This window comes from Bos javanicus, chromosome 16 (genome assembly GCF_032452875.1).
Source record: "Bos javanicus breed banteng chromosome 16, ARS-OSU_banteng_1.0, whole genome shotgun sequence".
NCBI classification, from domain to species: Eukaryota; Metazoa; Chordata; class Mammalia; order Artiodactyla; family Bovidae; genus Bos; species Bos javanicus.
In genome coordinates this window covers 62,857,775-62,871,112 of record NC_083883.1, presented here as the reverse complement: position 1 = coordinate 62,871,112, position 13,338 = coordinate 62,857,775, and the positions used below count along the sequence as shown (strand labels likewise).

Here is a 13,338-nt window from a genome sequence, read left to right as displayed (position 1 = left end):
GACACTACTGAGTGACTGAGCACTCAAGCATGTATTGAGCATGTACACCCCATCTATACAGTGAACATTTGGGTTAGACATTCCTAGTCTCTAGCCAGTTCAGAGGATATTCTGATAAGGAAGCCCTGTTGTTAGGTGGTATGTTGTTGGGTAGCGCAAACAATTTCCCAGTTACTTACTTTATAAATATAGTGTGTGCTTTTTAAATTTTTTGTGATAGGTTTTTCTGAAGATGACTTCTGTAGATGTTGATATTTAAATGATGCCTTGCAGTGATGCATATATTCTTGACTTTAATCATTATATTTATTCTTTCTGCAAGGTAGTACTTAGAAGTTCTGCACATTGAAATTCAGAGGTCAATACAGTAAACGTTAAGTGAGTTGGTATAATTGAAAGTGTAATCCAAAGTTCATTTTCTAGTATTTGAAAAGCTTTTTAAAGTATGTTCTTTGCAATAAGTATTCTAAATCATCTATACTTCACAATGTTGCAGAGTCCTTTTAGAGTTGAAAGCTAAAGTAGACTCAAAACAGTGTGATCCAACTGAATGTGTTAGAGTTTTTGGTCCTCCTTCTAATTTGGAAGCTGTTACTATTTGCCAGTGGTGGGTTAATAGTACCTAACTGATTTTTTGCTTCTCTGATTTTAATAAATTCTAGTTGAGGTTTTGTGGAAAAAAAGAAGTGGTAATTGACAGTAACTTGATTTTTTTTTTTAAAGCATTGTGTTGATTCAGTATTGTTATATTCAACTAGACAATATTTGTATCCAGAGCTCTCTGAGTTCCACTTCAAGGACACTGATAGCATGGGTTCAGAGAGTTAGCATTTTGGGTAAATGAAACACAAGACCAGGCTCAGATTAGGACTTTGTACACCACAAGTTTATGCAAGCTCCTTGGTTACCAGTATCAGTTAGATGTCATTCAGTTGCTTGAAGGAATGCATTTTGATGCATTTGTGCCAATTGTGCTTTCTCCTTCTTTGGGCAGGCAGTGAGTGATACGTTACACATTTTTTGTAGCTGTTCTGTCTGAAGAACTAAACCTCTATCTCGGTTTCTTCTCAATTAATGTCCACTGTTTTTGCTTTTAAATAAGTCATTTTTTATTTAAAGAGTCTTGTGTATGTTTTTCCAAGTGTCTTTTTAGTTTGTGCAGTTTTTATTAAGTCTTACCAGCAGTTTTTTACTAAAGAAAACAAAGTGAAGTGAATTCGCTCAGTCGTGTCCAACTCTTTACGACTCTATGGACTGTTTCCCCTCATGCTCCTCTGTCCATGGGGATTCTCCAGGCAAGAATACTGGAGTGGGTTGCCATTTCCTTCTCCAGGGGATCTTCCCAACCCAGGGATCGAACCCAGGTCTCCCACATTGCAGGCAGGCTCTTTACCCTCTGAGCCACCAGGGAAGCCCAAAGAAAGCAAACATTGGTGGAGTTGCCTATATATCAGAGATTTCACATGTGATATATTTGTGTTATGGAGATCTATTGCAGAAGTGACATTGGGTTAATTTAATAGTGAAAGGTTTTTGTAGTCAATGGCAAAATAGTGAATAAGAAGTGAGAGGACATGAGTTCTAGGCTCCCCTGAGACCTCAGTAAATTTTCAGCATGGCAAGTCATGTAGCCTCTCTCGATCTCAGTTTTCTTTAACAAGTAAATGATCATCACTAACTGCAACTTTCTGAACTTTGAAAGGCAATCAAAACTATAGCACCCTCTCCCCAAAATCCATCTCTTCAAATCTAAGAATTGTTTATAGTCAGTTATAAGTCATGATAGAAATGGCTTTGGTTAATCAAAAAGAGTGAGGCATACTGTGTCACTACAAATGACGCTGGGATGTGAGTCCTCTGCGCGGGAAGCACTGGGATTTCCAGCGTGTTATTCACTCAGCTTGGAAGATGGCGAAAAATGAGAACAGCATACACAGGAAGTTGTTTCATTTATTTGTTGTTTTTTTTGACAAGTGACCCATATTTTATCAGTACTAACTGCTTATTGACAGCTTATTCTAAAAGAAGATGAGTTTTAATTATGTTTTTGGCATGACAGGTGTTACAAAATACTCAAAACTGTTTAGCAATGTAACTTAAAATCCCAGATCCTAATAAGAAGGTGATCTGTGGCATGGTATCTGGCAGTTTTTACCCTGCATAAAGAAAGGACCATCTTGAAAGTGAAAGCCACAGCTCTTTGCCTTTTGCAATGCCAAACACAGGATGCGCACCACACAGCTCTTGAGGTTACTGACTGTCGGAGCTAACACACACTCACACATACACACATATTTTATTAAACGGAAAACTTAAAAATGGAAACTTTTAAATGTGTGTTTCATTAAAGTAATGCATGCCCATTTTAAGGGCTTCCCAGGTGTTGCTAGTGATAAAAAACCTGCCTGCTAATGCAGGAGACATGGGTTTGATCCATGGATTGGGAAGAGCCCCTGGAGGAGGGCGTGGCAAACCACTCCAGTATTCCTGCCTGGAAAATCCTATGAACAGAGAAGCCTGGCGGGCTACAGTCCATGGGGTCACCAAGAGTCAGACCCAACTGAAGCGACTGAGCACATGCACACACATGCTTTTAAAGAGAATTAGAAAAATTTTACAAAAACAAAAAATAGAAAAAGAAACCTAAACTCAAAATACAACACAAAAACAGAACTTTGTTTTATTTGTCCATATTTGTGATTATACTGTTATGTAATCATAAGCGTTTTTAAGTTTTAAAATTAAAAATAATCTGTACTTTAAAAAAAATGCAAATAATTTTGATGAATAAGAAAGGTGAAAATGTGCCTCCATTCTATAATTCCACTCTATAAAAATAATCAGTTTTATCTATTTTTTCTAGACATTTCTATAAAACGAAATTGAAATATATTTTTAAAAGAAATGATATATTAGTTTGTAATTTTATATGTAAAAATATTGTGGACATAGTTTTATATCAATACAGATACATGCTGTCTAATAGAAATACTAAAGTACAAGCTATCTTTAATTTTCTAGTAGTCGTATTTAAAAAATAAAAAGAAACTGGTAAGGAGAAGGGGGCGACAGAGGATGAGATGGTTGGATGGCATCACCAGCTCAATGGACATGCTGCTGCTGCTGCTAAGTCACTTCAGTCATGTCCGACTCTGTGCGACCCCATAGACGACAGCCTACCAGGCTCCTCTGTCCCTGGGATTCTCCAGGCAAGAACACTGGAGTAGGTTGCCATTTCCTTCTCCAATGCATGAAAGTGAAAAGTGAAAGTGAAGTCGCTCAGTCGTGTCCGACTCTTCGAGACCTCATGGATTGCAGCCTACCAGGCTCCTCTATCCATGGGATTTTCCAGGCAAGTGTACTGGAGTGGGATGCCATTGCCTTCTCCGTCAATAGACATAAGTTTGAGCAAAACTCCAGGAGATAGTGAAGGACAGGAAAGCCTGGTGTGCTGCAGTCTATGAGATCACAAAGAATCAGACACAACTTACCTAATGAACAACAACAAACTTAATATATTTTATTTAAATTAGTATACCCAGAAGACTGTTACTTAAACATGTAATCAATATTAAAAAAATTGAGATTTCTATAAAGTTTTAAAAAATTTTTTACTAAAACTTACAAATTTGGCATGTATTTTATATTTAAGCATATCTCAATTCAGAACTGAGCTTTTCATTGGAGATACTTCATCTGTATTTAGAGTTTATAAAACTTACAGTTGAAAAGGTTGATTTACTGGAAAATAGCCAGATTTTCCAGACATATGTGAAAGTTTTCCCAGTAACTAAATTTAAATCTAAATTAATTAAAATTACGTCAAAAGTTTAATTCCTCCGTTGTACTAACTCCATTTGACGTGCTCAGTGCATAACCGTAGTTGGCTGACAGCTATTGGACAGAGTAGATTTAGAGTATTCTTTTTCATAGATGCATACTTTATTAATCCCCCACAATGACCCTATAAAATAGCATCTTATATGGAAGAAATAAACACTTTGAAAAATTGAGTAATTTGTCCAACCTTGCATATTTATTAAAAAGCATAACTAAGCTTGAACCCAGGTCTTTGACATGAGAGGCTATGCTCTCTTCTCTAACCTGTTTTTGTTATGATTTGTTTGATCATTGACCCTGTTGGTACGTATTTATGTGGTTAATTTTTGGCAATTACAAACCATACTTCAGGAACTATCTTTGTGAGTGTATCTTGGATATTTAAGTACTAAAAAGTTCAATGAAAATGCCCATTTTAAACACAGATAAATATTTTCAAAGTATCAAGACCTTATCAATGATATTTCTTAATAGCAGAGTGCATATTTTATATTTCCTAATACCTTTGGCAACACTAAGTAGTGTTCATATTTTTCATCTTTCCCACTCTAACCAGGAAAAATATTTCTTAGCTTGTACTTCTTTGATTATTAATGCATTAGTGCATCTTTTCATGTTTGATCATTTGTGTTTTTCTGTGAATTGTTCACTGAACTCTCTTCCTAATTGTAATATCTGATACAGATATATCTGATACTATTCTCATGCTTGGATATGATGCTTATTTATTCTTTCACATTATAAATAAAACTGCAGTATACATCTTCGTATATCTGTTTTGGTATATATTTTATATTATTTCCTTAAAGTAAATCCTATTAGAATTACTAATTAATTAATTCTAATTAATATTAGAATTAGTAAAGTAATGCTCAAAATTCTCCAAGCCAGGCTTCAGCAATATGTGAACCGTGAACTTCCTGATGTTCAAGCTGGTTTTAGAAAAGGCAGAGGAACCAGAGATAAATTGCCAACATCTGCTGGATCATGGAAAAAGCAAGAGAGTTCCAGAAAAACATCTATTTCTGCTATATTGACTATGCCAAAGCCTTTGACTGTGTGGATCACAATAAACTGTGGAAAATTCTGAAAGAGATGGGAATACCAGACCACCTGATCTGCCTCTTGAGAAATTTGTATGCAGGTCAGGAAACAACAGTTAGAACTGGACATGGAACAACAAGACTGATTCCAAATAGGAAAAGGAGTACGTCAAGGCTGTATATTGTCACCCTGCTTATTTAACTTATATGCAGAGTACATCATGAGAAATGCTGGACTGGAAGAAACACAAGTTGGAATCAAGATTGCCGGGAGAAATATCAATAACCTCATATATGCAGATGACACCACCCTTATGGCAGAAAGTGAAGAGGAACTCAAAAGCCTCTTGATGAAAGTGAAAGTGGAGAGTGAAAAAGTTGGCTTAAAGCTCAACATTCAGAAAATGAAGATCATGGCATCTGGTCCCATCACTTCATGGGAAATAGATGGGGAAACAGTGGAAACAGTGTCAGACTTTATTCTTCTGGGCTCCAAAATCACTGCAGATGGTGACTGCAGCCATGAAATTAAAAGACGCTTACTCCTTGGAAGGAAAGTTATGACCAACCTAGAGAGCATATTCAAAAGCAGAGACATTCCTTTGCCAACAAAGGTTTGTCTAGTCAAGGCTATGGTTTTTCCTGTGGTCATGTATGGCTGTGAGAGCTGGACTGTGAAGAAGGCTGAGCGCCGAAGAATTGATGCTTTTGAACTGTGGTGTTGGAGAAGACTCTTGAGAGTCCCTTGGACTGCAAGGAGATCCAACCAGTCCATTCTGAAGGAGCTCAGCCCTGGGATTTCTTTGGAAGGAATGATGCTAAAGCTGAAACTCCAGTACTTTGGCCACCTCATGCGAAGAGTTGACTCATTGGAAAAGACTCTGATGCTGGGAGGGATTGAGGGCAGGAGGAGAAGGGGACGACAGAGGATGAGATGGCTGGATGGCATCACTGACTCGATGGACGTGAGTCTGAGTGAACTCCAGGAGTTAGTGATGGACAGGGAGGCGTGGCGTGCTGTGATTCATGGGGTCGCAAAGAGTCGGACACGACTGAGCAACTGATCTGATATGATCTGATTAGAATTACTAGGTCAAGGCAGTGGATATTTGTTACAAATATCAAAACTGTTAATACAAAATGCCAAGTTTATTTTCAGAGGGTTGGTTTGCCTTCTAGCCATTGTTCAGTAGCAATAGTTCTTTTTTTTTTTTTTTTAAATACAAATAATTTAAAACTTTAATTCTCTCACAATTCATTTTGATGTCTGTCTTTTCTTTTTCATTTTTTGGCTTTTGTATGACATACATGCATACATGTACACACACACATATATATGTTTCATGTGTCCAGCATTACAATTCAACGTCTGTGTATACTACAGAATGATTGCTGCCACTAGTCTAGTTATCATCTTTCACAATACAGTGGACCTTCTTCATTCATTTCACCTACCCACCCCCAACTGCCTCTTCCCTCTGGTAGCCATTAGTGTGTTCTCTGTATTCATCAGTTTGTTTTTGTTTTATTTTGTTCTCTCTTTTTTTTTTAGAATCCATATATGAGTGAAATCATATAATATTTGTCTTTCTCCACCAGAATTATTTCACATGGAGAAATATCTAAGAGGACTCTTGGCATGAGGACTCTTCTATCTAAGATAAAAATATCTTAGCATGATATCTTTAAAGTCTAGCCAGGTTATCATAAATGGCAACATTTTGTTTTTTATGGCTGAATAATGTTCTATTGTATGTATATGTGTATATACATACTACATCTTCTTTATCTGTTCATCCATCAATGGGCACTTAGGTTGTTGTCCTATTTTGGCTATTGTAAATGCTTCAGTGAACATAAAAAGGCATATATCTTTTTTAATTAGTATTTTCATGTTCTTCAGTTAAATACCAAGAAGAATAACTTGGTCACATGATAGTTCTATTTTCAATTTTATGAGGCATCTCCGTACTGTTTTCTATAGTGGTTGCACCAGTTTATATTCCCACTGACAGTGTACAGGGCTTCACCTTTCTCTGTGTACTCTCCAACATTTGTTGTTTCTTGTCCTTTCCATTATAACCATTCTAATGGGCATGAGGTGATATGTCATTGCATTTCCCTAATAATTAGACATGTTGAGCATCTTTTCATGTGTCTCTTGGCCATCTGTTTATCTTCTTTGGAACAGAAGAAATGTCTGTTGGGCCTTTGAATGAAGTTTCTGAAAACCAAGCGAGGCCCCAGGCCGAGCTTAGCACATAGGCTATAAGTAAATAATAAAACCTGCCCGCTTCCTCGCCAAGAACTCCAGGCAAATTTGCACTGAGATGCCACATGAAATGAACACATTTTCTGCCTCCCTGCGCCTGCCACACCGTCCAGGTCACTCACCGCTGAGCTCTGGCTTTGACTCAAAGCAAGAGGGAAAAAAAGAATACACGGGACTGCATCAAACTAAAAAGTTTCTGCAAAGTGAAAGAAACCATCATCAAAATGAAAAAGTAGCCTACTCAATGGGAGAAGATATTTGCAAATCATGTATCTGATAAGAGGTTAATATTTAAAATATTAGTAAAGTACTCATGCTGCTGCTAAGTCGCTTCAGTCGTGTCCGACTCTGTGTGACCCCATAGACGGCAGCCCACCAGGCTCCCCCGTCCCTGGGATTCTCCAGGCAGGAACACTGGAGTGGGTTGCCATTTCCTTTTCCAATGCACGAAAGTGAGAAGTGAAAGTGAAGTCGCTCAGTCGTGTCTGACCCTCAGCACCCCCATGGACTGCAGCCTCCCAGGCTCCTCTATCCATGGGATTTTCCAGGCAAGAGTACTGGAGTGGGGTGCCATTGCCTTCTCCGAAAGTACTTATACAACTCAACAAAAAACAAACATTCTGATTAAAAAGTGGAAAGAGAATATGAATAGACATTTTGTATTCCAAATAGAAATGTGGACAATAGACTTTTTTTTTAACTTTTAATTATATAACAGTATAGAAAAGCGTATACACTTGTATAGAAAAGTATATACACCCCAAGTATACAGTTTGAAGAATTTGTAAACTGATCACAACCATGGAAGCAATACCTGGAAGCATTCCAGAACATTCCCAGCAACCCCCAGAAATCCTCTTGTGTACCTTTACAGTCATTACTCCCCCCTCACTGTCTTACCTTCTAAGAGCAAAAATGTATTCTACAGATAATGTTCAGAGTCCAACTAGAACTTCAAAGTTACTTTTCCCATACAGGTGTGCTGCTATTTTTATTATGCAATTAATATTCAATAGGACGCTTCCCTGGTGGCTCAGATGGTAAGGAATCTGCCTGCAATGCAGGAGACCCGGGTTCCACCCGTGGGTTAGGAAGATCCCCTGGAGGAGGGCATGGCAACCCACTCCAGTATTCTTGCCTGGAGGATCCCATGGCCAGAGGAGCCTGGCAGGCTACATACAGTCCATGGGGTCACAAAGAATTGGACATGACTGAGTGATTAACACACACACAGTGTTCAGTACTTGTAAAAGGCTATTATAAAGTGTACTGAATGTGTTTTTTAAAATATATTTTTATTTATTGTGTTGGGTTTTAGTTTCATCACGCAGGATCTTTTGTTGGGGCACATGGACACTAGTCACGCTGTGCAGGCTCAGTAGCTCCAGGGTATACGGGATCCCAGTTCCCGGACCAGAGATTGAACCCACATTCCCAGCATTGCTGGACTACCATGGAAGTCCCCCTAAATGCATTTTTCAAAAGCGTGTATCATCCTAGCCAAGGAACAATTCTGATATACTAAATAAGTGAGATTATACTATTCATATTGTTTGATTGAAAATCAGAATGTCATCTTAAACTCTAATTGATAATTAGAAAAGGAATCCTGCAGTCCAGGAGGTAATAGCATAATGGTCTCCTTTGAAGGCTTCTAGAATTTGTGTGGACCAGAGCCTGTCAAACAGCTTCTCATCTGGGAGACTTGTTTTTAAACTGTTCCTTAAGTTTCATTTAGTAAGTAGTTCTGAGTGGGGTCCAGGGACCTGCATTTTTAATAATACCTCAGGTGACTGACTCAGGTAAATCTCAAACATTCAAGAAATATGGCTTATATCACTGTTTCTCTTGTTTTAAGTATGCCAGTATCTGGATCTTTGTGGTGAATACTTTTTTTTTTACTAAGTACATTTTTTCTCAGTTTCTGTGGGTGGCATTCTTTTTTTTTTTTTTTCCTTTTGAGGTTTGTGAACAGATTAACTTAGGTAAAGATTCCTAGAATTTATGGGTTAACTGAGCACCCTCAGATGCCCTACCTCTTGCCCAATATCATGTCCAAGTGTTCCCGTGCCCTCTTGTTGAAGGCTCCCACCTTCAGGGCAATTCTTTCCCATCCTGGGCAGCACTTTAATGTGTGACAGTAAGATGATCTCTTCACTTCTGCTCTGCTTAATTGCCAGCATTTTTCCCAATGAATAACCAGAGTTAACACATGACCCAGAATACTCCACAGCCCTTCTCAAAATACTTTAAGGCTTCCCATTGCCTTAGAACAGGGGCCTGCACTCTGTGGCCCATGAGATGTAAGAATGGTTTTACATTTATTTTTAAAAGGTGGTTTAAAAAAAAACACGACAAAGGCGGAATATTCAATATCTACTTCTTTACAGGACTAGTGTGCCAATCACTGCCTCTGTATAAACTCTAAGCACCTTGATGGCCCTTGCCTGTTTTGGTCAGCCTTGTCCGACTCCCAGCACGCGGTGGCTCCTTCAGCAACGAGTCTTCTCAAAAGCTAAACCATTGAGCCGTTTTGCCTGCAGGCTTTTGAGCTTGCTGTTTCCTTTGTCTGGAATTCTCTGGCTTTGGGCTTGTTCTGTGGTGGGCTGCTTCTAGGCCCTCAGGTCTCAATCAGGTATCATCCCTGTCTTTCTAGAGTGGCGCTCACCCACTGGATTTCAGCCCCATTGACTCCCTTCCTTCTAGAATGGTCGTCACCTTATTGAAGTGTGTGTGTGTGATTGCCATTTGCTGCTGCTTGTCTACCATGATGTGAGCCATGTCAGGCAGGGGCCGTGTCCGTATCATCACTGCTGTGTGCAGGCACACATCGGTCAGTATCTGCTGAGTGAGGGACCGGGCAGACTGAAGGTTGCAGCGAGGTGGTTATCAAACTTCCCATAGTAGGAATTAGGAAATGTGGCACCCTCATCTACCATTCCCTTGTCATGCGTCCTGCAAGAAGTTTGTAAAAGCCTAATACGTCAACATTTGTACCTCTAAAGTAGCCTATGAGCCAGCAGAAAAGAATATTTTGGCATCCCTTTTTTTTTTAAAAGAAGACTTATAGTAATCATATACTTAGCTGAAATCATTTTAAGGTATATTGGGTTGTAGTTAAATATGCAGCTGATGGCTCATATTTAATAAAGTGTTTTGCATTAGATTAAGTAATGGGTACATTCCTTTTTCTTTCCATACAAAAAAAATTTTGGTATCACTCTGGAAAATACTGGCATTAGAAATAGTCTATATGTCCCATGAATCCAACTCAGAAATAAAGTGACCTGTTCATCACTATTTGAAAGTATTCTCTGGTGTTTAATGGTAAGTATACTTTAAAGTATGTGGTTTTTTTTTTTTTTTAACATGTATTATACTTGAAGATCGGAGAAGGCAGTGGCACCCCACTCCAGTACTTTTGCCTGGAAAATCCCATGGACGGAGGAGCCTGGTAGACTGCAGTCCATGGGGTCTCTAAGAGTCGGACACGACTGAGCGACTGCACTTTTCACTCTTCACTTTCATGCATTGGAGAAGGAAATGGCAACCCACTCCAGTATTCTTGCCTTGAGAATCCCAGGGATGGGGGAGCCTGGTGGGCTGCTGTCTCTGGGGTCGCACAGAGTCAGACACATCTGAAGCAACTTAGCAGTAGCAGCAGCATACTTGAAGATGGGCTTCCCGTGTAGCTCAGCTGGTAAAGAATCCGCCTGCTATGCAGGAGACCCCAGTTCGATTCCTGGGTCAGGAAGTTCCCCTGGTGAGGGGATAGGCTATCTACTCCAGTATTCTTGGGCTTCCCTGGCGGCTCAAATGGTAAAGAATCCACCTGCAGTGTGGGAAACCTGGGTTCGATCCCTGGGTTGGGAAGATCCCCTGGTGCAGGGCATGGCAACCCACGGACAGAGGAGCCTGGTGGGCTACAGTGCATGGGGTCACAAAGAGTCAGACACGACTGAGACTAAGCACAGCATATACTTGAAGATACAAGCATTGAACACAAGCGTATGCCCAGGATTGCCATTTACTGGCTGTGTGACCTTGAGAAAGTATCTTAATCTTTTTAGATCTTAGTCTTGTCAACTGTAAAATGAAGGTGATGCCAGCTTCATAGGGTCATTGTGGATAGATCACATAGTGATCTAATGTGTACATGTTTAACAGTGTTTTGGCCTGTGGTAGGTACCCAGGAAGTACTTTCTCTTTCCTCATATTTAAATTTAGTATCCAGGTTACCTCTTTTTAAGGGGATGTCCTTCTCTTTATTTCCTTTATTTTTGAGCTGAAAATAGAAGGCAAAAAATACTGCCTTTTTGTTTAAAAAGTTAATAATGAATTATGTATATTTTACTAGTGTGCAGAATATTAACCACAGTTTTAAGGATGTTCATTTGTTTTCTGGTCTTCTGCTTATCTCGTTAGGACATGAAAGATCAGATGTCAGCTTCATCTGTGCAGGCGTTAGCTGAGAGGAAAAATAGACAGGTGAGTAAGCGTTGGAATATACAGTATCACAGAAAATACACAGATACGTGGACTTGCAAATTCTGACATCCGTGTATCATGTCTTCAAGCAGACGACCTTGGTGCTGAGCCCGTAGAGATGGCAACAGCCTTCCCCCTCCCCCGCCACACCCTCTGGTTCTCGCCTCTGGGCTCCCATTGCACCCTCTGTGTGCCTCATAGCCCTTGCCACAAGCCATTTATTCTGCACCTGTGGAGCACATTCTGTGTGCCAGCCACTCTGTTAAGAGCTGTAATTGCTTACTTTCTTGTCATTTTCTCTGCTGGACCTCAAGCTTCTTTGTGAGTGCGGAGGGATTGTGTCATGGTTTTTCTCTTCTTGTTTTTTAGATTTCTAGCTGCCCATGTGTAGAACGCTCTAGACATTTAATGATTGAAACTTTACATAAAGCATTTGAAGAAACTTAAATATGTGTTAAATCTTTCACTGTTTTATGTATCTTTTTTTTTCTTTTTTGATGTGAGGTCCAGTTTTTGTAAGTTATTACAAATAAATTATGAAACCTAATAAATTTCAGAAACCAAAGCCCAGATACTGACACATCAAAAATAAAAGCTACAAGAGACCCAGTCCTTGAATTTAGTAGGCTGATAATTGAAGAACAGCTCACCATTTTTAATTAACTAGGAACCAGTGGTTTATGATATACTCTTCACTTTATACCTGTAGGTATTTCTTGACCCACTTAATTTGGAAAACAAGTATTCTAAAAGCTTGAAAAGGGAAGAGGACTCTCTAAATATCTTCCAGCTTAACTTCCCTGTTTCCTTTCCCCACATGCCACTCTCCATCACTGTTGTTTCCCCATCCACCTTCCTTGCTTGTAACAGTGCAGACAGGAAAAGACAGTAGCTAGCCATCCCATCTGGCACTGACTCTCAGAAAAGCTAGTGAGCTAACATAAATAAAATGTGCATTTATGCATAGCCTTTCTGACTGTGGCTGGGAATTTTGTTTTAGGCGATGAGTAAAATATCTTTGGGCTTACCAGATGGCTCAGTGGTAAAGAATTCACCTGCCAATGCAGGAGACTTGGGTTCGATCCCTGGGACGGGAAGATCCCCTGGAATAGAAAATGGTAATCCACTCCAGTATTCTTGCCTGGGAAATCCCATGGACAGAAGAGCCTGGTGGGCCAGTCCATGGGGGCGCAAGAGTTGGACACAGTCCAAGTATAGGTCCCAGTATCCACCATAGAGTCATTAGAGTCTTTGTATCAAAACGAGCAGGATCCTTTCAGTCAGCCCCATGACCAGATGGGGCAGAAGCATCCCCCAAAACCTTATGTCTGCTCTACACCCAAGACAGTCACCATCCAGACTCTTGACTAAGGCTCTGGGCTGTGGAAGTTCTCAGGCATCCTGGTCCTCTTCTCATATCTGCCTCAGAACTCAACATACATCCTGAACTTCTTTGAATGTAGACTCTGAAATGTGGCCATTTGGCCGAATTCATGTCTCAAAGTCAGGCAAGGCTAGTGTGGGTATTGAGGGGCTTTGCAGAGAACCAAGGAATCAGTTAGACTTTTAACAGTTCCAGAGCTAAAGAGTACCTGGTAAGAAGTTTTGGCAGCTTTACAAGACAGAAGAATCATAGTCACTAGCTTGGTCCGGTTCTTTGGTTAAAAAGGCTTGTGAGGATCCCAGGCAGGGTTA

The 13,338-nt window shown here is 39.7% G+C and overlaps 1 protein-coding gene across 2 annotated transcripts in view; it reads left to right on the top strand.

Moving 5' to 3' along the window:
• Nucleotides 1–13,338, top strand: part of STX6 (syntaxin 6) — a 50,573-nt gene that overhangs the window by 20,931 nt on the left and 16,304 nt on the right. Inside the window, exons 1-2 of one of the 2 annotated variants that reach the window (XM_061383391.1) lie at nt 5,835–10,482; nt 11,581–11,643. In XM_061383391.1, the coding sequence (XP_061239375.1) occupies nt 10,480–10,482; nt 11,581–11,643 (66 nt within the window). In that variant the 5' untranslated portion in view covers nt 5,835–10,479. Of the gene's footprint in view, nt 1–5,834; nt 10,483–11,580; nt 11,644–13,338 lie in introns of those variants that run through there. The other variant, XM_061383390.1, reaches the window with a different exon arrangement.